Raw genomic sequence first — 26,498 nt, 5'->3', positions numbered from 1 at the left:
TTGTTTTAGATACATTTTGTTTGCAGTAACTGGATTGACAAAGACTGGCACAGAGACATTTTAATATTAGCCACACAATCAAAAAGTGTGGCTAATATTTGCAGGGATTTACGGTTTAAATTAAAAACCGAACCTGAAAACTGTGTGATATTCCCTGATATTCCTTAAAAAATAAGGTTTTAATATTTTTTATTATTATTTTGTAATTAGTACGTTGATAAGAAAATTCCAAACAATAGTAATATATTTCTGTCATAATTGCTTAAATTTATTTTACTGGTTTCTAGTGTAAAGACCCTTGAGTTTATGTGTGTTGGGGGTTTATAGTTATATCTAACAAAATGGTAAAAAGTTCGTCAAGTGAACTGAGCAATGCGAATATAACACATCAAATGCACTATATTGCCAAAAGTACTGGGTCAGCCCCTTCTAATGAACAGGTTTGACTACTTTAGTCATTTCTATGAGTACAAATCTTAATGTTAAAGCATATAATGATATTCTACGGAATTGTGTGCTTCTAATTTTATAGCAACAGTTTGGACAGAACCCTTTTCTACTCTAACATGACAGTGAAAAACTCATCACCAAACACCAATGAATTGTACATAAGGGTAGAGTTTTTGGCTCAAGGTCTGCATATAGAGTCACACCAGAGGTGTTCAGCTGGGATCAGGACTTAGCTTTCTGCAGACCAGTCAAGTTCTTCCACACTGACTGAATCAATCATGTCTTTTTGAACCGTGCCTTATACACAGAGGCACTGTCATGTTAGAATAGGAAAGGGTCCTGTCCAAACTGTTGCTATAAAATTAGAAGCACACAATGCTTTAACATTTATACTCCTAGAAATTACTAAAGTAGTCAAACATGTTCATTAGAAGGGGGTGACCCAATACTTTTGGCAATACAGTGTATGTGACCCTGGACCACAAAACCAGTCTTAAGTCGCTGGGGTATATTTGTAGCAATAGCCAAAAATACATTGCATGGGTCAAAATTATACATTTTTCTTTTATGCCAAAAATCATTAGGATATTAAGTAAAGATCATGTTCCATGAAGATGTTTAGTAAACTTCCTACCATAAATTTATATCAAAACTTAATTTTTGATTGGTAATATGCATTGCTAAGAATTTCATTTGGACAACTTTAAAGGAGATTTTCTCAATATTTAGATTTTTCTCAATATTTTGCACCCTCAGATTCCAGTTTTTCAAATAGTTGTAACTCGGCCAAATATTGTCCTATCATAACAAACCATACATCAATGGAAAGCTTATTTATTCAGCTTTCATGTGATGTATAAATCTCAATTTCGAAACATTTACACTTATGACTGGTTTTGTGGTCCAGGGTCACATATGGTAAATGTAATCTTTACTGTGTATGAGGATGAGTACATGATGACAGTTTTCATTTTTGAGTAAACTATGATTTTAATATAGTACTCTATTAAAGTGAAATAAGTTTTTTTTCATTATTGATTAGTAGAACATTGGGCAAAAATTTAAAAAATATGAAAAAAAGGTAGTAATGTATTAATAATTTCAGTACTGTGTTAAAGTAGAGTGACAAAGGTAGTACATTTAGGTTCATACAAGACCAAAACAGATTTATTCAAACTAATTACTTTTTGTTGAAAGGCTCAAATAATTAATTTAATGGAATTTCACCCGGAATGTAATTTATTTCATTAAATGTTTTTACAAACTAATGAAACGGATGATATTGAATGTAATAAGGAGCTAATTGGGGTAACAGTCATTTTATACCATCACCACATTTTTACTATTTTTACGTACTTCAGCTAGACAACCATGGGCCACATCTAGCCTAACTCTTGGTGATTCAGTTTTGATGGGATAGCAAAGGTGAACATTTTGTCATATTGACCTTGCCTCACCTCACTATTATGCAGCGAGGGGAAAAAATTAACAAAATACCAGGATTTGCATAACATGACAACTAAAACTGATTGAAGCAATGATGTGCATATGACTGGAATATTTTAATGTAGTGTCTCATTTTCATAAGCTGAAAGCCCAAAGGGCTTATTGAGGTAAACACAACAGCATTCTGATTTACATTAGAGCAACTTGCAGATGCTGCAGTTTTAAAACCTTGGGTTGGACTTATAGGTTTACTTTGTCTATGTACTGACAAGCTCATCAACAATTCTGCTAAACATTTCATTTAAAAGACATCCTTGAAGTATCACTGCTCTTTTATAGGGCCTCCTGTGTACATTTCTTGCTGTCCACCCCAGCAGGCGTGTAATGGTCTAATTCTCACTTGGGAGCCATTATTAGCTCAAAGGTTAGTACCCTCAGACTGAATGAATGATAAGCCTAATTAAAGTTGATGGAGAACAAGAACAGAAAGGATGAGTGGGCAAAACTCCAGCTTCTGTTTCCACGATTGGGATTGTGACCCCCGTTAAATAAAGACCCATCATATTATTCAGATTAGGTTTTAGAGACCAAGTCAAATCCATATATGGTCTGTTCATTCAAAGTGAAGCAGATATCAAATTTAAATAATTTTTATTAGTGTTACATCAAAGAAAGATGACAGACTGATAGTTTGACACTTTTCAAGAACACTGTATTAACATACATAAAATAAAATGGACCTAACTTCAAATTATGTTTTTAAGATGTACAGTATATTGAGCATTGACATTGTTTTGTTGGTAGTTTTGTACGTAATCTTGGATCAGATTTTAAGGGGTGATTTTGTTGGTTTCAGATGTTTATCTAAAAAGAAGTGATCATTGAAACACTGATAGGTCATTTGGGATGATGGAAGAAATGTCCTTTTGACTTTAGCGTTAGCGAGTGGAATAATTTGCATGCTTTGAAATGAGACTAATTGGATATGTGCTTTGATGTACAGACCCACAGAATAAGGTTATTAAATGAACTACGCCATGAGAACACTGGATGAATCAACAAACATTTAGCCTGCAACTACTGTTTAAAACCAGGCCCTGTAAAACAAGCTGACAAGCTGAGTTTACTTGTTTTATTTGATGAGGGCAAATGCTTGGACTGTTATGAGCTGCATATGAAAATATACTGTGCATTCAGTATATGTCATCTTTATTGTGGAATAATTCTGTTGTTATATTGAATACTTATTGCTGTGATCATGTAAGTGCGTGAACCGATTTGAATTCCGAAAAGACTTGTTTATCTGGTCAAAGGAAGACCTTTTGCAAAGGCCTCATTTTATTGGATGATTCGGTATTACTGCCATTCACATGCTTGTGTTGTCCTTTATGTGTGCTTACCAGGGTTGTGTGCCATTCGGCATTGAATTGAAAATGCTTTTTAAATTCTAATTCAGTTCCTGATTTTGCATTGGTAGCAAACAGGACGCATAAGTGCAATTCAGATTTTAATGTAATGCAGTAGAATTGAAGTGAATTGAAGGTAGTTTTGAAGAAACTTTAAGGGGATAGTTCACCCAAAAATGAAAATTCTGTCATTTACTCACTCTCATGCCATTCCAAACCTTTCAGTCTTCTATGAAACATAAGAAGATATTTTGAGAAATACTGTATCTCTTCTTTTATGTTTCACAGAAGAAAGACAAGCATACATGTTTGGAACAACTTGAGGGTGAGCAAATTATATAGTTTTCCTTTTTGAAGTTTAAATTGTTGAATTGCCTACATTCATTTTCAGCATGTGTTCTTATACATGCTGCTGTAGTACTAATTTTGTAATCTCTTTGTTTTCAGTGGAATTCATGTACCTGGATTTGGCCTCTTTGACATCTGTACGACACTTTGTCCAGAGATATAAAGCCAAAGGTTTGCTACTGCACGTCCTTGTCAATAATGGTACGTAAATTCCTTAATTTCTCTAAAATAAATAAATAAATAAAAAATATGTATCATTAGGCCACAGCTGTTGTGCTGTAATAGTTTAAATTCTGTCATATTTGCAGTGTCTAACATTATTTATTGAGAGCATTACTGTAACAATAAATCAATACTGATAATGCAGTACTTGTTACCGTTAGGCTAACCGAGACTTGTCATTGCACTTGCATATTGTTGCTCTTTTGTTGGTTTTGATCGCTTCTATTGTCCTCATTTGTAAGTCGCTTTGGATAAAAGCGTCTGCTAAATAACTAAATGTAATGTGTGTGTATATATGAAAATGCATAATGAACAAACATGAAATTGCAATGAATAATAGTATTTTTTTTAAATTATCCTAGATTAATAAATGCTGAAAAATTGCTACTCATTGTTAATTTGTGATACTAAATACATTCATGTAAACAAATTGAACCTTACTGTGAAGTGTTACCTCTTTATCATTTTTAAGAGCCGTACATCTTGTCTCTCAACCTGAAATCTCTTGCGTCCTCCTAAGATCGCTCTGTTGGACATGTCTGGTCTGTGTCCTGACGGCCTTAGGGGTTGTTTGTTTTAACTGAGAGACTTTTATTTAGAAGCCTGCCCCAGGGAATGTCTCAAAATGACAGGAGCAGTCACACACTGTCCTCTCCCTAACAGAGAGATTTAATAATTCACGCTCCCCTTTTCCTGTTTGTTCTGTGTGGCACGCACCCCTCCCCTCTGATGCCGGTTGATGGGCAAATGCATTTGTGCCAACCCATTGAGGGTTTAATGATGCAGAAAGGTCAATTGTTGACCCCTCTAGTGCCCTGGCTGGACAGGACACTGCATGTGTCTGAGGGAGAGTAAGGGGACATTGATTGTCTCTTCAGAGATCCTTCAATCATGGATCGATAACATTAGGATGCATTAGGTTTAACTTTCCAGTACGGCTGGACAATAAACTAATAACATATTGGGGTTGTGGTCAAATTTATGTTGATAAAGATGATAAGCTCTGGACATTTTTATTTTATGAATTAATCTAACAGCCTATTAAACAAAGCAAAAATAAACACAACTTTTAGTGCGGAAAAACTGCCATCCAATATTATCCAAAAAGAGTTGGGTTTTACTTGAAGAAATTATGACAGAAACATATTACTTTAGGAATAATGTACAGACTTATATCGCCCTGAAGGGGTTTATTCTGCAATAACAACTGGCTGGATATACATTATACCGCTTATTACATGGCTCTTTAAATACAAAGCTTCCTCAAAGAAAAAACAGTTCCTAACAAACAGCTTTGAGCCTAGACAAAGTTCAGACAAGACTGACATTTAAGGCATAATGTACAGTCATATCACTATAGAGAGAGCGTGACGGTGTGACTTGAGAGATGTGAAAGAAGCACTGGCCTCAAATACCCAGATCAATGTATGCTATTTGGCATTGCTAATGGTAACAGTTGTTATCTGGCAATAAAGACTGGGACACACCAAGTGACTGTTGACCAATGTTGGGCCACCGTCGAGTGTCTGTCAGACAAGTTTTGCACATGTTGGGCTCATGCTGATGGCAGTTTGCCCGATTAAACATGTTGAATCAGCATTAGGGCCATCGGTGAGTGTGAGAATTCTGATTGGATGGTCAGTTTAGTGAGTCGAGATTTAAAGCAAAAGTAAAAATAAGCAAGTCAAGATGGCACAGACTGTTCTAAAGTAACGTTATCTTACCCAAGCATTCCGATATGCAGATATTTTCATAACAACATGAGTTACTTAAAATGAAGAAAGATATAAACATAACTGATATTCAAATTGGTAAGCAAGTGCTGCTTTGTTTACGTTTTATATATCTGCGTAAATCTCCATTTATCCTTTTGAATGACGAATATATATTGATACCTGCTGATATACAGTTAATTCCGTGAGGCGGCAACACTGTTGACTTTCATCGCTACTAATTCTTTGAAGTTGATGACTGACCAATCAGAACCAAGTATTCCAGAGAGCTGTGTAATAATATTCTATAATCTTATTATTTTTAAGGAATATGCTAAGATTTATTTTCCACTCATTTTAATTTATATAGTATCTGCAGAACTGATATAAATACAAATTCTGTGCTTTATTGTAAATTAATTGTTAGATTTGAATTTGATTAATTAAAAAAAATAATAATAAAATTATGTTAGACACCATTTTGATTCAAATATTTGTATAAAATAATAAAACACCAAAAAATAAAATGGAAAACATAAAATGGGTTTCAGGGGGCCCTAAATTAAAAGGTATCTTACTCTATGGAGTTTAATTGTAAACAAACAATTACATTTTATTCTAACATTTTATTACCAAACATTTGGAAAGCATTTCCTTCTACATGGTAAATGGTCAATGAATATTGTGATAAATATCAGTATGATGTGGAAAGAAATATCATTATAATATTTTTGGCATATTGCCCAGCCCTACTTTCCAGCATGAGTTTAATTAAAGAAAACATATTGTTTCATGTTGATTTAATATGCTGAGGACTTTTTTATAATCCTGATTACGTTTTTTTCCTGCAAACTGAGCTGTAATTCTGTTAAAAGCAAAATAATGGTGAAACTAGATTACATCCATTTAATATTGGGATCCACCAATTTTAATTATCTTGTGGCGCTCCTTTTAAAGGCATTTCTCTATAGGGATATTTTTATGTGTGAATGTGACGCATGATTCTTCACATCTTTTTATCAAAAACATTATTACTTCTCAGTGAGAAATTAAGCAGAAAGAGGCACATTAAGAACATTGTTTTACGGAAATGGTTATTCGCTAGTTCAGTTTCATGTGAAGGCATCTCTGATATCCTTCTCTGTGTGCTAAAAGCCATTTAAAAAGATGCAAATCAATAAACCAGCAATACCTAATCCACAATATTCAGAGAGCTGCATGCGGTACTGCTGCATGCGATGTTCTCAGAGTGTGTGAAGTTCATCGCTTTTCAAACCAGAGAAAAGAGTGACTCAGAAGTGACTCATGAGTCATTTTCAAGGTGTGAATACTTGATCAAGCCTAGTAGAATTCTTCCTGGTGGCCTACATATTCTGTCTGTTCATAATATATGAGCAATGATGTTCCTTTATGTCTGCAGCTGGTGTTATGCTTGTTCCGGAGAGGAGAACAGTGGATGGATTTGAGCTACACTTTGGGCTAAACTACCTGGGCCATTTCCTGTTGACCAATCTGTTGCTGGATGTGCTGAAGAAATCAGGCAAACCTGGGAAATGTTCCCGAATAGTCATTATGTCTTCAGCTACCCACTATGGAGGAAGATTAACTCTGGATGACTTGCAGGGAAGGTTAGAAGCTTTTTTGATTGCCTCAAGCCTTTTTGTGAATGGAAAGGACAAGCTGAATCGTAAAGACAAAGATTTAATCTAAAAATATATTAGATTGTGCCCAAGGCCACTGTTGAATGTATAGTGTTAGACAAAAAAGACATAGCCTACAATTTTGTGTGTTCTGTGTTTGCAGACAGAATTTTGAATTCACCCCGAACAAATTGTATATTCTTTATTAAAAGGGTCATGAACTGCCTTTTGTTTTTTTATTTTGTACTCCTCTCTGATATCAATTTATAATCTTATCAGCTATGTTCTGTCCTGTTTTGACCCCCCTCATCAGAACGCTCTGTTTGAATAGGCATGGCAGATTGTAGATTCGGAAGTAAATGCTCACTGCTATGATTGGCTAACACTTGTGTAATGAATGAATGAGGCATTTATATAGCACTTTGTGTATTGCTGTACACCCAAAGTACTTTACAATCATGAGGGGTCTCTCCTCAACCACCACCAGTGTGCAGCATCCACTTGGATGATGCGACGGCAGCCACAGTACAACGGCTCCAGTGCACTCACCACACACCAGCTACAGGTGGACAGGAGAGAGAGTGATGGAGCCAATTCAATGAATGGGGATTATTAGGAGGCCATGATGGTCAGAGGCCAGTGGAGGGAATTTGGCCTGGACACCGGGGTTACACCCTTACTCTTTACGAGAAGTGCCATGGGATTTTTTTTTAATGACCACAGAGAGTCAGGACCTCGGTTTAACATCTCAACCGAAAGATGGTGCTTGTTGATAGTATAGTGTCCCCATCACTATACTGGGGCATTAGGACCCACACAGACCACAGGGTGAGCACCCCCTGCTGGCCTCACTAACACCTCCATCCTCTACTTGGAATCAGTGTTACAAGAACCACAGGCACATTGTTTTTGCATTTTTTTGTAGCATAAACCCCATAAAACCGATGCGAGCTTCAGATCTTCCAATGTTTCTCTATGACGCTGAAAGCTAAAGATGTCCGAGTTCCGCTCCCCGTGCAACTGATACTCGACTGTCATTGGCTTATCTGTGGAAAACATCAGATAACTGCATTATAACAAAATAGTGTAAGTGTAACTGTAATTTAATGCTGCAACAAAGACTACATGATGCCTTTAAATGCAACTGGTCAGGTGAACTAATGATGAACATTCACTTTAATGCCAGCTTGTTTAGTTTGCTTTGTCTGCCTGTCCACCAGGTGCAAATAGTGAAAACATGGAATGGAGTTTAATTCATATGTACTCTGAATGAGCCAAGTGGAATAGATTTGAGGAAGCAGCAGCATGAAAGTCAAGGCTTTAGTTAAAATCTGGAATGGAGTTTAATTTATTAGGGCATTCCTCAAGTGGAATGGATGTGACTGACGGCGCTGAAGTGAACAGACATATGCGCTGAATTAGAGAGAGTAAAGTGAGCGTGTCCAATATCATTGGATTTAAAAAGTGGGTGGGTCTTGTCACCTACACACAAAGTTTCTAATGCCCATGGATAGTTTTGTAATTTAACATCCATATTTCTCAGTTAGTTTAAGAGTAGATTGCAGCGACTTGCAACATTTTGAGACTTGCATGAGTAAATGTAAAAATGTATGACCATATATACAGGTGTATATATATATATATATATATATATACACTCACCTAAAGGATTATTAGGAACACCATACTAATACTGTGTTTGACCCCCTTTCGCCTTCAGAACTGCCTTAATTCTACGTGGCATTGATTCAACAAGGTGCTGAAAGCATTCTTTAGAAATGTTGGCCCATATTGATAGGATAGCATCTTGCAGTTGATGGAGATTTGTGGGATGCACATCCAGGGCACGAAGCTCCCGTTCCACCACATCCCAAAGATGCTCTATTGGGTTGAGATCTGGTGACTGTGGGGGCCATTTTAGTACAGTGAACTCATTGTCATTTTCAAGAAACCAATTTGAAATGATTCGAGCTTTGTGACATGGTGCATTATCCTGCTGGAAGTAGCCATCAGAGGATGGGTACATGGTGGTCATAAAGGGATGGACATGGTCAGAAACAATGCTCAGGTAGGCCGTGGCATTTAAACGATGCCCAATTGGCACTAAGGGGCCTAAAGTGTGCCAAGAAAACATCCCCCACACCATTACACCACCACCACCAGCCTGCACAGTGGTAACAAGGCATGATGGATCCATGTTCTCATTCTGTTTACGCCAAATTCTGACTCTACCATCTGAATGTCTCAACAGAAATCGAGACTCATCAGACCAGGCAACATTTTTCCAGTCTTCAACCGTCCAATTTTGGTAAGCTCGTGGAAATTGTAGCCTCTTTTTCCTATTTGTAGTGGAGATGAGTGGTACCCGGTGGGGTCTTCTGCTGTTGTAGCCCATCCGCCTCAAGGTTGTGTGTGTTGTGGCTTCACAAATGCTTTGCTGCATACCTCGGTTGTAACGAGTGGTTATTTCAGTCAAAGTTGCTCTTCTATCAGCTTGAATCAGTCGGCCCATTCTCCTCTGACCTCTAGCATCAACAAGGCATTTTCGCCCACAGGATTGCCGCATACTGGATGTTTTTCCCTTTTCACACCATTCTTTGTAAACCCTAGAAATGGTTGTGCGTGAAAATCCCAGTAACTGAGCAGATTGTGAAATACTCAGACCGGCCCGTCTGGCACCAACAACCATGCCACGCTCAAAATTGCTTAAATCACCTTTCTTTCCCATTCTGACATTCAGTTTGGAGTTCAGGAGATTGTCTTGACCAGGACCACACCCCTAAATGCATTGAAGCAACTGCCATGTGATTGGTTGATTAGATAATTGCATTAATGAGAAATTGAACAGGTGTTCCTAATAATCCTTTAGGTGAGTGTATATATATATATATATCTCATGGTCATATATATAATACCATATAAATGACCTTGGGTTTCAGTAACTTATTTATTAAAAGTTTCAGAAATTAATTTAGTCATAATTTCATAATTGCTTAAATAATAAGGCTAACACTTTAGCTTGGGGACTCACTATTAACTAGTTGCTTATTAGTATGCATATTAATAGTATATTGGCTGTTTACTAATAAAGCACATATTAATGCCTCATTCTGCATAACCATATTTTAGATCCCTTACTCCTACCACATATTTTACAACTACCTTACTAACTATTGATAAGAATTTTAATCACCACTTAAACAAAATAATTTTGAAAATGAGGTGAATTAAGTTTAGTTAGTTTAGTTTATTTATTTATAAAGCACATTTAAAAACAACAGGAGTTGCAACCAACGTACTGTACAACAAATATAAAACAAAGTAAAAACATACCCAATCAAGACAAACAAAGGGACAAATAAAATTTTACACCCTCAAACAGAATTAAAACATATAGAATATAAATGCGTTTTCAAAGCAGATTTAAACAAAGAAATAGAAGGAGAAGATCTTATGTGGAGGGGAAGACCGTTCCAGAGCCTATGTGCTGCCACTGCAAAAGCCCGGTCGCTTTGCGTTTTAAAATGTGAACGAGAAACTGAGAGAAGAAATTGACTAGACGACCGAAGAGATTTAGAGGTGGAATGCAGAATGAGGAGATTACAGATATACTGGGGAGCATAACCATGTAAAGCTTTAAAAACAAAAAGCAAAATCTTAAAATCAACACGAAACTGAACCGGGAGCCAGTGTAGAGAGGCGAGAAAGGGGGTAATGTGCTCACGTTTTCTGGTACCAGTCAATAATCTGGCTGCCGCATTTTGCACCAATTGCAATTGGTTCAGAGATGTTTTAGGCAGACCCAGATAAAGTGAGTTACAGTAATCCAACCTTGAAGTTATAAATGCATGAATTACAGTTTGAAGGTCCTTCATGGAAATCATCTTCTTGATTCTAGCAATTGATCTTAATTGATAGAAACCGCTTTTCACAACAGTACTAATCTGCTTATCAAAAGACAATGCAGGATCAAAGACAACGTCAAGGTTTCTAACACGATCACGTACATTTGATGACCGAGGGCCAAGCTGCTTGACAATGCCAGAGGACACAGCTGTTGGACCAAAAACCATTCTTTCAGTTTTATTTAACTATAGAAAATTCAAGTCCATCCAGCATTTAATGTCCTGAAGATATGCAAACAGAGGATACATAGAACAGTTATTGTTTTTAACAGGAAAATAAAGTTGAGTGTCATCGGCATAGAGATGATATGATAATTTATGTTTCTGAAAAATACAACCGAGTGGAATCATATATAAGGAGAAAAGGAGAGGACCCAGAATAGATCCCTGTGGAACACCGTAAGAAATTTCAGCCCGAGATGAGAAACAGTTCCCCAAATTCACAGAAAAAGATCTGTCCTTTATGTAGGTTCAACACAGTTCAACACAGTTCAACACAGATCGCTGAAAACCAGCTACTTGATCAAGTCTTTGAAGAAGGATGTCATGATCTATCAAATGCTGCACTTAAATCAAGCATGATTAAGATACAGCAAGAACCAGAGTCAAGGGAAAGTAAAATATCATTAGTAACCTTCAACAGGGAAGATTAGAAGATAGAAGTAATTATTTGGTCCAACTTTATATTAGGTGGCCTTAACTACTATGTACATGCACTTTAAATTAATAATTTGATACGATGCACTTATTGTGTACATGTTCTTACATTGCAAATATTTTTTAAAATACCTATATGTAGTTACATCTGTAATTAATTTATGTAATTACATTTATAATTACTGTTGACCCATCCCTTACACCTAAACCCACCCTTAAACCTACCCATACCACCAAACCTGTCCCTAACCTTACCCATATCCCACCTCAATGGCAGCAAAAGTGTTGCAATACAATATGACCACAATAAGTACATTGTACTTATTTTTTGATGTAAGTACATAGTAGTTAAGGCCACATAATATAAAGTGTGACCAATTATTTAAACACACTAATAATTTTCTGTTATTAAACACTGTTAAATGCTGTTCTAGCCGATCTCAAAATGAATATCCATTCATATCCATTCAAACACTATAATTGTGTGGAAAAGGCGGAAAGTCATATTAAACACAAATCTTCCTGTAGTGCAGATCTGTCCATCCTGTTTGCATCTGCTTTATTCCTCAAAATATTACCGGCCATTCAATTTTTCCTCAGGTCTGCTTTTATTGCTTTTCAGTCTTGAGAGTCCTCATCATTTACTGCAGTCATGTACTGCAGAGACTCAACGGCTCAAGGACACTGTCGCTATAACATGTAGTGATTCAGAGCACCATGTGTCTATTGATTGACTGAATGCAGCAAAGTCTCCTGGGAGGCAGAAAGGGGTGGTTATGAGTGTTACAATAAATACTGACAAACAACAAATCTAATACAGCAAACAAGGTGCCCGCATGCAACTGGTGATGACTTCTTGTCACGCTGTATGTTAAATGTGGGGTGGGGGCTCATGCTGTGGATTGGCACAGAAGATTCCTAATAAATATGTCCTTCAAGGTGAGAGAGGGAGAGAGGCAGTGGTGGGCGTAAAGACATCTGCTGGTATAAATAACGGATAAATGAGTCAGCTGAAAGATTAGACATGGATTCTTTATTCTAGGGCATTCTAGGACTTCGAAACTTGCATAGAAATGCAAGATTTTTGGTTTGTTAATGTGAGGGTCACTGTTTCCTCTAGATGCCTGTGAGTTTATCTTGTGCTCAGACCTTCATAAAGCATATAGTATTGTCATGAGACTAATGCTGGTGAAATACCACAACTAAAATGAATATAATTTTTTAAAATTATTATTATTTGGTAACACTTTATTTTAAAGTATCCTTGTTACACGTTACATGTACTTACTATTGTAATATCAATTTATTATGCATAATTACATGCAAGTAACTCTAAGCCAAACCCTAACGGTCATTGCACACTCACTGAGTCCAAGATTTTTGTATGCGTTTTTACGTATTCGTCATCCTTTCCTATCAAAATGCTTGCTACAGATGCAAAAACGCAGAAAATCGAACCCGATCTGATTTTTTTTTTTATGATGGATGAACGTTCCAGAGGGAGTGTGTAAACGTGATTGACACAATGTGAGGTCATATTTATTTTTTAACGTGAAAATTTCAGACAAGAATTTCGGACTCAGACATTTACCCTAACCATATAGTAAGTACATGTAGTTAATTAATATTACTCAGTACTTAAATGTATAATTTCACAAGAACAAGGACACCTTAAAACAAAGTGTAACCAATTATTTTATAAGTTGAATATTAATATATTCAACTTATCAATATAACTTTAATAGATTAAATTTAAATGGACATATTCAAATCAAGCATTTTGTAATCGAACAATCAATCATTCAAACATTCAAAGTTAACAAGTAAATTATGTAAGTAAATAGTCAGTAATTAAATGAAGAACAAAGATACTAATTACAATAGAAAAAACAAACTAAAATTAGTTTTTAATAATATATATAAATGACTGGGTATTATGTCAGGCATTATTGTTGCATTGGTATTGAATATTTGAAAATTGTATTGATGGGCAATCTCGGGGTGTATAAAAGACCTCTAACCATGTTAGGTGTTATTTCAAAGATATGAAAAATGTCTGCAGAATCATTCATAACAATGTAATAATTCTGAACAATGTAATAATTAACTTTCCTTTTCACCTGCCGTCACCAAGCCTTCTCATTTTTCAGCTCTCTTTCAACTGCCTGTTATACAGAGATCACGTCCTCTCCTCTGATCCCATTCTATTATGAAAAGCTCTTTTTAATGATCCAATCAGTTCCTGGTGCATAAAATCAAGTCCAGCCCTGCAGTTTTTTTTTCTCTCATTGAATATTCTGTTTCAATGAGAAATGCATCATAAAATGAGTTGCAAACTCTGTTTATGATTGTTAACTAAAACTGCAATTATTCAAATTAAATGTATATGCTAAAATATTCTAGTTGCAATGAACTTGAAATAACAGAAATATTACATGAAAAACTTGAAGGTGAAGCTATATAGAACAATATTAAAGCTTTAAATAAATATAGAAATATATAACTCTCTGCGTGTGTGTGAATGATCAGACTTGAAGCAGCAACACATCAGCAAGCACGTTTTTGTCATAATGGGTTTACAAATGCAAATTACTGTAAACAACACATTAATGATCATTGCCACCAAAATAGCTGTTTAACCACACTCAGTGTCTCTTTGTTTTATTCTCTCTCTTGCTCAGGATGTGTTATAGTGCTCATGGTGCATATGCCCAGAGTAAACTGGCCCTGCTGCTGTTCTCCTACCACCTGCAGGACCAGTTGTGGGTCAGAGGTGACCCTGTAACAGTTAACGCAGTGGACCCAGGCATGGTGGATACAGCCCTGTATGACAATCTGTCTAGCCCGGCCCAGCTGGCCAAGAAACCTTTCGTAAAACTGCTCTTCAGGGTAAGGCAAATCATACTGCCCTCTATAAAACCTCATTAGTCAAGTTTACTGGAGGATAATAATTGCCTTGACATATTTGGAATGCATTATTTCACTTAAATAACTTGCCAAACTTTGGAAAGTCAGCCAAACTAGGCCTGAGTCACTGGCTTGATGGTTTATTCAGACATCTGTCTGTGCTTGTCAAAGAATTATTGAGGTGTAGAGCTTCAGTTTTACTGCTGTTTGGGTTCTTTTTTTTTGGCTTTTGTGCCAATTTTATTGACAGGACAGAGAGAGGACAGGAAATGAGGTGGAATTTGACTAGACTAGACATTAGAGTGAATGTACCGCTTTTAAGTGGTTGTAAACAAAAATGCAAATTTTCAATAACAATAGGACAATTATTGTTTTCATATTATAGACGATAACGGCAAAATGAAAAATATTTTAAATCTGTACTATTTATGATAAATAAATTAAGGAATGAATTAGTGGATGGATGGATGAATAAATAAGTAAATAGAAAATATATTAATTAATTTTGTGAGGCTTTCATGATAATGCAAAATATAAACTATATGTAACTATTATTTAGAAATTAGTAGTTGAGAAATTTTGGTCACACATTATTTTAAGATCCAATTCTCGCTACTAACAAACCATTAAATATGACTTTTGCCTCAATCTCCTAATTTACTGCTTATTAATAGTTAGTAAGGTGGTGTTTAAATTTAGGTATTGGGTAGGATTAGGGATGTAGTAAACAGCCAAGATGTTAATAATAGTGTTGCTAATAAGCAGCTAGTTAATAGTGAGAATTGGTCCCTATACTAAAGTGTTACAGAAAGTTTTATCTGAAATAAAATAAGTTTAAGATTTTTATATTATATATTTATATATGTATTTGTATTTAATTTATTTTAATTTTTTTAATAACCCTTGTTGGAACCCCTACTATTTAAATGCTTTCTTAAATTTTTAGTTACATTTTTTTTTTTTTAGTTACATTTTTAATTAAAAATAGCTAATATCCCTGATAACTGCCATTATTTATCAGTCCAGTATAGAATTCCCAGCTTTCATATCTAAAATTCATTAAATTTAGCGAGTTCATGAATATTCTCCCTCAGATACATTGCGTCTGTGTGTAACATGCTTTAGAATTACTGACAAAGGCCATTGTGAAAGGTGCACTTTTGAATGACAACATTTTATGACAAACCCACCTGCCCCAATGTGTTGCAATAGGGCATTGTGACAGTGCGTTGTATCCCAGGAGACACCGTTTTCACTCTTTATTTTCTTTTTCTCCATCTGTCTGTCTCACCCAATATTTTGGAATTCGTCTTGAAATCTAAAGGTTTGGAGCCGCTGTTTCAGGGTGAACAATAATTGGATTTAGTTTGTCTCTTTGCTTCAAAGGTGTGTGTGTGTGTATTTGTGTGTGACTGTGTGTGTTAATCAGACATGATTCTTTCATCTTCCTTAAGAACATTTGTTACATGTCTTGAATTCCAGATCAGTGTAAGAAAATGAATACAAGAATGAGAAAAGAAAAATAAAATATACAATTACACATTCGCGCACATAAACGTATATAGTATCTTCAGATTTTTAAATGTGATTTTAGACTTTTGGATCTCACTGTTTACAATATATGTTACATGCCACCTATATACAGTAACTACTTGTCTATTAGCTCACTGATGTGTTGGCTCAAAATTATAAAAATTGCTACCATTTTCGCAGGTTGTTTTACTGTCATCCCTCATCCAATGATAGAGTTTCTTTCTGCTCCATTAAATTTAGCTAAGTTTGTGCTAAAAGAGCTTCAGATATGATCAGAATAGCAAATAGCAGATAGTGTTGTATTCTCTGTCAGAACAGTATATAATTAATTTTTATGTGTTATACTCTTTGGTTATGTGCAATAGACAGGATAAGGTAGCCTACAAAAACCGCAACAATGGGCAGTGAACTTCGTCTCTTTTCAAGGGGAATTATTTGTACTACAAAAGATAATTCAGTGTGTAATCTGTTGAATACAAATGTAATTTCCGTGAAACTCGTACCCTTGTTGAGGTGAGGTGTTTTGATATTGATTTATTGTGATCGTTATCAGCACGGCAATATCCTTTTGCAGGGTGCTTATTTACGAGTCGGGTTGAGTCACGGTTCATGGTGTCCATTATGTATGAGGCACAAGAATTGCTTTAGAAAACCCAGAAATTACGAGTCTTAGTGAGGACAGTGTGCTCTACGTGTTTAAAAGAAAAGTTGACAAATTATGAATGTCTTGAGGGGAAATATTGGTATGACTTAACAGGCAAAGGCTTTAAAAATAGAAAAGCACACCCACTGTAGAGAATACAATTTTCGGCACTTGGCAGAAAGAAAAAAGGTTTATCCAAGAGCAAACATGTTTGTTGAGAAAAAAAATATGTCAAAGATAATGATGTCACAGATCAGCCAGGCTCATTCACCTCCCAATCACAACGCACTCCTTCACCTGAGTATTAATTGCACACACCTGCACATAAAAGCACACACCTCACACCAGCTCATTGTCCGATCTCGTTTTCTTTCGAAGTGGACTAACCTGTGTACTTACCTTGATCTCCTACTTTACCCCCTGTCTCATCTCCAGCGTGTTCTTCACAGCTCTACTCCATCGTCTGTCTCCAAGGATCTCCACAAGTGTGTCTCCCCTGTCCAGGATTATATGGTGTGTGCTCCGTCTCCCCAATCCACGAGTTCCTGTGAAAGCAAAGGATATTCCATTATCACCCTCATCGTACTACTATACCTGTTCATTGAACATGTTACTCACCTCCATCAGCAAACCGATGACTCCGATTGCAATAAAACTCACCTGTTGTATTCCAACCATCTGTCTGATTCTGCTTCTCTAACAGAAGATCGGACAAAAACCGAGGGATACGGCAGGATGAGTCAGCCCGATCCATTCCAGGAACTCGTGGATAATCTTCGGCGAGTTCTCCGCAACCCCACAACAACTCCGGTAACTCCCGTCACTAACAGCACCGACACCACCTCTTCTTCACCGTATGTGATTGCCAGTCCCCAGGACGAGCGCTCCAGTGGGCTGAGACCATCTGGGCCCAATCCGGTACTGTGACACAATCTGCTAACAGTTTTATTTCAGAGAAGTTTTCGGCTGGCCGAAAAATTGTAATTGTATCATCTTCGTCAAGAATCTCTGTCTATAACTAACTATGCTCTCCAATTCAGAACCCTTACAACGGCCAGTGGCTGGAATGAGTGCTCGCTCCTTACCACCTATCGTTTAGGGACTGGAACCAAGAGTGCGGCTGCAGCTCTCTGCATACGATGACTCCCACAGCTTGGAGAGATTCATCCAACTCTCCATCAGGTGTGCCAACCGTATGCAGTCTTGCTTCTTGGAATCCCAAAATTCTCCCAGCTCTGCACTCCTTCGCCACCCAGCGACTCTCAGCACTCCAGAACCAGGCCACAAACCCATGCAAGTTGACCTAACCCGTCTTTCTTCCACTGAGCGGCAGAGGCGGCTGACCCAAGGCCTGTGTTTGTACTGCGGTGCTGGCAGGCATGTAATCTCCACATGCCCAATTCGTCCTCCTCGACCGATGGTGAGTGTTATAAAGTCAATTGTGGCTAATATGCAGCCCCTCACTGCCATAGTAATCCTTACTGGCTCTAATGCCTGTGTTCCAGTACATGTCCTCCTCGATTCCGGGTCAGCCGTGAATTTACATTTTCAGAGAGTTTACATTTTGAATTTACATCAAATACAGTGCGGGTCCCATTCACCTTCAAGTTGGTCAGTTGCATGAGGAATCCATCCATCTCCTGGTTCTGGAGGGATCCACCGCTGAGATCATTCTTGGGCACCCTTGGTTCGTGCAACATGACCCCGTCATCTCATGGAGTACTGGTGAGGTTCTGAAGTGGGGCAACAAATGCTTTCCTGACTGTTTCCCTCATCTTCCCAGACCCATCGACACGTTCCCCTCTGACGCTGACCATCAACTCGACCTCCAGCGACCAAGACCACCTACCAAGTCCAGTCGATAACAGGAAAACCCCTCAGTCGTAGACACATCAAATACAGTGCGGGTCCCATTCACCTTCAAGTTGGTCAGTTGCATGAGGAATCCAACCATCTCCTGGTTCTGGAGGGATCCACCGCTGAGATCATTCTTGGGCACCCTTGGTTCGTGCAACATGACCCCGTCATCTCATGGAGTATTGGTTCTGAAGTGGGGCAACAAATGCTTTCCTGACTGTTTCCCTCATCTTCCCAGACCATCGACACGTTCCCCTCTGACGCTGACCATCAACTCGACCTCCAGCGACCAAGACCACCTACCAAGTCCAGTCGATAACAGGAAAACCCCTCAGTCGTAGACACATCAAATACAGTGCGGGTCCCATTCACCTTCAAGTTGGTCAGTTGCATGAGGAATCCAACCATCTCCTGGTTCTGGAGGGATCCACCGCTGAGATTATTATTAATTACATTTATATAGCGCTTTTCTGCTTTTCTAAGCACTCAAAGCGCTCTACATTGTGAGGGGTGGTGTCTCCTCGTCCACCACCAGTGTGCAGCATCCACCTGGATGATGCGACGGCAGCCATAGTGCGCCAGAACGCCCACCACACACCAGCTTACTGGTGGAGAGGAGACAGAGTGATGAAGCCAATCAGTAGATATGGGGATGATTAGGAGGCCATGATGGTCAGAGGCCAATGGGGAAATTTGGGATTTTTTTAATGACCACAGAGAGTCAGGACCTCGGTTTAACGTCTCATCCGAAAGACGGTGCTTTTTGACAGTATAGTGTCCCCGTCACTATACTGGGGCGTTAGGACCCACACAGACCGCAGGGTGAGCACCCCCTGCTGGCCTCACTAACACCTCTTCCAACAGCAACCTAGTTTTCCCAGGAGGTCTGCCATCCAGGTACTGACCAGGCTCAACCCTGCTTAGCTTCAGTGGGCAACCGGTCTTGGGCTGCAGGGTGATATGGCTGTGTCCACCTGTTCTTCAGGAGGACACAGCCATACTTCCTAGTAGAAGTAGACGCTTCTACCTTCGGAGTAGGAGCAGTCTTGTCTCAGCAGCAGGGGACTCCAGCCAAACTCCATCCATGTGCCTTCTTCTCACGCAAACTCAGCCCGGTGGAGATTAACTACGACATCAGCAACAGAGAACTTCTAGCCATCAAACTGGCTTTGGAGGAATGGAGGCATTGGTTGGAGGGTGCACAACATCCATTCATCGTCCTCACAGACCATAAAAACCTCCAATATCTGCGTGATGCTAAAAGACTTAATCCCCGACAGGCCCGGTGGGCGCTGTTTTTCACCCGCTTCAACTTTACCATATCCAAATTAACCATCACCAAACAGATACACCTACCAGTTGCAACTCCCTCCGACGTCGGGGTCCTCGACCCTCAGGAGCGGGCCGTGGAGGAGGGGGTACTAATTAATTGCACACACCTGCACTTCATCATCTCCCTCATCAGCCTGCACATAAAAGCACACACCTCACACCAGCTCATTGTCCGATCTCATTTCCTTTCGAAGTGGACTGATGCTACAGCTACTAACCTGTGTACTTGCCTTGATCTCCTACTTACCCCCTGTCTCATCTCCAGCGTGTTTTTCACAGCTGTACTGCATCGTCTGTGTCTCCAAGGATCTCCACGAGTGTCTCCCCTGTCCAGGATTGTGAGGTGTGTGCTCCGTCTCCCCTATTCACGAGTTCCTGTGAAAGCAAAGGATATTCCATTATCACCCTCATCGTACTAATATACCTGTTCATTGAACTTGTTACTCACCTCCATCAGCAAACCGCTGACTCCACCGATTGCAATACAACTCACCTGTTGTATTCTAACCATCTGTCTGAGTCTGCTTCTCTAACAAATGTTGTGTTTTAAAAGTTGTTGTTTTTTTTTGTTTTTTTTGGTGAAAAAGAATTTCCTTGCTGTGCATGATATGCATACTGAATGCAAATACACTTTCTGAAGTTTATTTCTGGAACCGTTTGTGTTCAGAGAAAGAGAGCAATGTGACATCTTTCCTATAAACCAAATGTGCTCTCAAAACTGAAGTATCGTACTTTTAAACACTAATTTTACATTTACACATCTTTTCCACCAGTGTACTATTTCTCACCTGACAGCATTTCCAATTGTCAGAACCTAAACCGAGTAATAAAAAATGCTTGGATATAAAACATTAGGGGTGGGTGGTATGGCTAAAATCTTCACAGTATCCGCCTTTATCACAATGTAGTTCATCTTCAAAATCATGCTTTAGAAATTAAATAGCCATGTGGTATTGTCTAGTTTTAGATAACCCATTGAATTTATATGAACAAATACAAGGTACTTCATCTCTGTTGATTATTTTCTCTTTTTATTTGGCACTTGATGGATAGAACATGCTTAAGTGTTACTTACTAAGAAACAATTAAATGTATTGTGAACTAAGAGTGAACAACATTTATGGTTACAATTTATTTTAAGGTGTCCTTGTTACAGTGTAGTTATACATACACACACACTCACACACACACACACACATATATATATATATATATATATATATATATATATATATATATATATATATATATATATAGAGAGAGATAGAGATATAGATATGGATTATTTTATTTATTTATTTATTTTATTTATCTCATATAATGTACCCAATAATAATGTACCCTATTTATGTATTTACGAATAAAAAAAATAAAATGTTTTAAAGTACTGTCACTCACATAAAAATGATGTAAAGCAGCCCTATTAACTGATAGCCATGCAAATATGTTTATACGACCCAGCTACTTGACACATTTCTACTGTTGCGTGGTATGTAGTGTCTGTAAATGTTGCGCTCAGCCTTATAAAACAGTATATAAATGTGTTGAGTCTTTCTGTACCGCAGTACTAACAGCTTTAAGAGAGAAGCTTTTCTTACACTCTTTGTGCTGTATTTATTCAGTATTGAAAAACCTTGTGGCTCCTGTAGTTTAATCCAAATTCCCTCAGATGAAAGAGATCTAGAAAAGAGAAAAACAGTGCTCAGCCCCAATTGCCCGGCCTCAAAGATAGCCGTTTGAAGTGCAGAATCTGGCATCTGTTTTAGAGAAGATCCGCTGTCCTGTGTAATTGATCCGTCTGGAGGTCATAGTCCAACTGACCGTCTGCATATCAATCTCACCAACTGTGCTGCCCAACTTTTAGATCTTCTGATGTGGAAGCGAGCCATAACATTTGCAATTAGAAGGATAATTTGAATAATTAACCATGGCAGCTGGAAAGCATCTTGTGTAAACATGAGGCAAGAGTCACATGAGGAAGTGTATGAATTAGGACTGACAATAAATAAATTGAATTACAAAATCAAATGAATCACATATATGAATATTTGGGGGAAAAGCCACAAAATAAAGGTAATTTAAGACATTACAGTGTTGTGGCAGATTAGTAAGGCATTCAATAGACATTACCAAAAATCAGAGCTTTTCATTTGAGTTGCTTTTTGCATCAAGAGCACAGGGTTTTGAGATGTCATGTCAAAACAGTTAAAGGGATTCACCCAAAAAAAATGAAAATTCTGCCATCATTTACTCGCCCTAATGTTGATCTAATTCTGTATAACTTGTATTCTTCTACTGAACTCAAAGAACCCTAGTGAAAAACAACTAATTTTGTGCTTAATGCACTTTAATTGTGCAGAACTATAGATATACTGTAGTATATGTAATTGTGCTAAAGTGGAAATATTGCAAGTATACATTAGGTACACTTTAAATATATTTCATTTAAAGACCCATATTATTCAAAGATCATACAATCCTCATCAATAGTGACATTAAAACACATTTTAGGCTTAATATTGGGAAATGTGCATTGTGCACAAGTGATTTTTATATCAGTCTTGAGTGATATAATAGATCTTGAGTGATATAATAGATCTGAACTTGAACTCTGAAAGACTCTGAAATATGAATTAAATGTATTTTTAATATATTAATTTTTACTAAGGAAAACAGTTTGTAGAATGCTGGTAACCAAAACCATTTTGTCAACCATTGACATCCATTATGAAAATTACATGAAAATTCTGTCATTTACTCCCAATTATTTTTGGGTAAGATAATTTTAGTGTCACACTGTACAGTAATATTCAATACTTTATATTTACATTCGTATTCATGTAACATTTATTAACGTATGTTAATGTTAATTTCTACGTATACCTGATATTTTTTTTACATTTTAACACATTTTTTAAATAAGCATCTGGTTAATGTGTATATGTTTTTATATGAGTGAATATAATTTGAATATATTAAATTCTGTAAAAAAATATAAATAAATAAAAAGCCATGATACCAAATGCTTTACCTAATGTTCATAGTTTAAACCTTATTGTAAAGTGTAACCAAATGACAAATTGACAGTCCTGATACAGATATAATCCTAGTATTTTGCCGCAGGTTTATTTACCAAAGCAACTTACAAGAAAGTGCACATGTAAGTGACAATTACCAGAGCTAGCAGCTAAGGATATATGTCAAGTACTAGGGTTAGACTTCAAGTGCTAAGAAGAACACTACAGCACAAATGCACTATAAAATTGCCATGGCTGTCACGTACAAGGATCATGAAGTCATTGACATTGGCAGAAATTACAAATTTATATTTTTACTCCAGGAATCGGGAACATCTTTCCTGTCCTTCTTACATATTTAATATCTGTCTCAGATTAAATATTCTTAACGAGCCCACAGCTGTGTTGACTTCATCTCTGATTCCTGTCCATCCACAGACGCCTGCAGAAGGAGCATCCACGGCCATCTACGCTGCAGCTGCCTCCGAGCTGGAGGGGATCGGAGGACTGTATCTGTACAACGGATGCAAGACGGAGTCTTCAGCACTTTCTTATGACCAACGGTTGCAAACCAAGCTGTGGAAAGAAAGCTGTGCTCTAGTGGGTCTCCAATAGACCTGAGAGAACATCAGCACTGAGCTCCTGATCACTGAAACCTTGGCCCTCATCTTACAGTCCATATAACATCCACCTGAAAAATTCAACCTCATGCCTTAAGTTAGTATCCCTGTTTGCCAAACTATCCCTTGGTCTTTAAATAATCTAAATACCTTTATAGTGTTCACACAAACTATCTTTTAACGTCTTGAGAACGTGTACCTCAACGAAATGTGACAAGTGTGCTGTTTTCCATCCTGCAAGCGCTCACTTTCTCCTCACTTGGGAACTCTCTGGGAACACTTTTTCCCTGGACTAAGCAAATAAAACGGTAATTTCGACTAATAATCTAGAATCTTGTTCTCTGCTAAGCCTTTTTGGGTGCTTAATGAATCAGGACCGTCACAATGGCTGTTCTACTAATTTTCCTTTGGATTTTGTCAACAGACTATAAAGACAATCGAAGGATAAAAGGATTATATGTGAAATCTCCAGCTCTCTAAACTGGGCAAATACCAGCCTTTATCTGTTGACTCTCTTAGTTTCCGTGCTAGTATTTTACGTCTTTCTTTGTTAGTATAGTTGTATATCTTCAGTGGCGCCTACGTTGGGTTATTCCGTTCATCAGTCAGTGTCATTCTTCCCTCTGCCTACCGCATTTAATTGCCTGAAGACCAACTGCAGAAGGGCTAAGGGGGGAAAACATTTGTCTGGCTAAGCCCTTCATTTTTCATCCCCTCACTGTGCAATTTGCAATGCTGTGTTTTGAATTCAACCCAAAAGAGACGGCTGCCCTCATGCCAGGTGCCTCACCTTCATTCACCTTTATCCCAGAGGGGGAAATTTCGTCCAACTGTTCTGTTCGTGACTGTGACGTGCTCGGAATTTGTGATTCCAATGTGTAATAATATAGTTGTTGTGTTTTTTTTTCCGACAGACCTTGAAACAGAAACATTTAAAATATGTGCACATATTTTATAAATCAAGATTTTCCTTTGAGATGTTGAGACTTCATTTTTAAATATATTCAGGCATCCTTTTTTTAATATGTATTTATCCAAGGTCGATGTGCAATAGCAAACCAGCTGATTGAGTCTTGAAATAATGGAATATTTGTTTTCCAACAGGAGATGTCGCTTCATAAATACCAATATATAAAAGTACTGTAAAATTAGTTGCTTTCTACCCGCTGGTGTCTGTAACAACTTGGAGGTGTCGTCTCAATTTTGGCTGCTTTGGTAAAGTGCTACTTTGACCTGTTAAATTCCCATTTAAATGTACTAGTGTCAAAATGTGCCTGTTATTTGTGTGTTTTATGTGGCGTCAATCATGCAGCTGACCAAATGTGTTCATCCCAACTAATTCAATTCATTTTCTGTATCGTGCAGTGAATGGGATATGAAGTTTTTGGGTAAAAGAGAGATGAAGATATTCCCCCATTTGCATTGCTTTTGAGAATTTGCTTTTGTCATCGCCTAGTTTTGCTTATTGTACTGTAATTATGCACTAATGGAAGTGCTGCTGTATTATAGTGTATCTAGCATTATAGGAAGGGTAAATAACTTCCATGCACATAATGATCCAATAGATTAATTATATGGTTGTGATACTGAGAAATAAATTAATAATATTGTTTGGAGGCACCAAATGGTTTATGATAAATTAATCGAGAAACAGTCTCAGTACAAAATGTGCAAAGAGGATTTTGTGTACTTGGCTCCTCAGCCACATGCACTGTGAAAGAGCCCAATGTTTCTGTCATTTGTGTGTGAAGACGGAGAAAAGAGTGCAGTATTATCTTGGCAGGAGACTCTGAAGTGTCTCATCTTCAGCTCTTGTAGAAAACAGAGTGAATAAGTTTCTCTTCTAAGGCTCGTGTCTAAATAAATACACTGTTGCAGTAGATGTTTATTTCTGCTAATGGTGAAGTGTAAATGAAAATATGGGATTTAAAAGCTGTTTCGGTTTTAGAAATTGTGCCGAGCCGGTCATTTGTCGTTTCAAGGACACCAAGCAGAAGTCATATGATCCACATGCTCTGTTAAATTGAATATAATAAAATGGTTTCATTCATCCTTTGTTCCAGACATTTCCTTTGAAAATTATATTTCTCACTAGTACTTCACAACAAGTTCAGTCACGCATAGTCACATGTACCTTTTTTTTCACTGTATTGAAGTAGTAGTTGTACATTTTGCTTTAAGCAGATTTCAAGAGATGGCTGTTGCAGGCTGTGTTTGTGATGTGACCTGAAATCCTCTACAGGAGCAGATGACTCATTTTAGTTTTTTTCTGTCATGTATGCCTTTGGCAGTTTGTGGGACATCCATCTCAAGCACATCCTAACACCCACTCTCAAACACACGCAATGCCATGCAAGACCCATCTTGTTCACATATTTAAATACGAACACATTTGATTGCTTTTTAAGTGATACCCTTGATCGCAAATACTTGCTGATCAGATTTGGCCTTCTAAATTGTTCTTACCTGGTTTTGCAGTTGTCTTCAGACATCGATGATTCAGTGGACTACTTCTGCTAAATATCTAAAAAGATATTTTGAAGAATGTTGGTTTTGTTTACCGTTGACTTCCATTCTGTGAAAAAAAAACAGAGCCATTTCTCAAAATATCTTATGTTCCATAGAAAAGGAGCATCATACACTTTCAGTGTCACTTTTTAGTCTGATTTAATTTTGATGTTTATAACAGGAACTCAGCCCTTGTTATGAGGTGACTAGGTTTGTGTTATATGCAGCAGCTTGACAAAGTTTAGTATTAAAGTTTAACGCACACATCTCATGTTATATTCAGTTTGGATATGGA

At 37.5% G+C, this 26,498-nt stretch overlaps 1 protein-coding gene across 1 annotated transcript in view; it reads left to right on the top strand.

Annotated features, from left to right (window-relative positions):
- The window catches only part of LOC306873283 (polyprenol dehydrogenase), a 43,804-nt gene extending 18,059 nt beyond the window's left edge, over positions 1-25,745 (top strand). Inside the window, exons 4-7 of the mRNA XM_079422469.1 lie at positions 3,750-3,851; positions 7,005-7,212; positions 14,468-14,675; positions 23,514-25,745. Of these exons, the coding sequence (XP_079278595.1) occupies positions 3,750-3,851; positions 7,005-7,212; positions 14,468-14,675; positions 23,514-23,690 (695 nt within the window). The 3' untranslated portion in view covers positions 23,691-25,745. The remainder of the gene's footprint in view (positions 1-3,749; positions 3,852-7,004; positions 7,213-14,467; positions 14,676-23,513) is intronic.
- The last annotated feature ends 753 nt before the right edge of the window (positions 25,746-26,498 follow it).

Source organism: Barbus barbus (genome assembly GCF_936440315.1).
Source record: "Barbus barbus genome assembly, chromosome: 7".
Taxonomy (NCBI): domain Eukaryota; kingdom Metazoa; phylum Chordata; class Actinopteri; order Cypriniformes; family Cyprinidae; genus Barbus; species Barbus barbus.
This window is presented reverse-complemented; position numbering and strand designations above follow the sequence as displayed.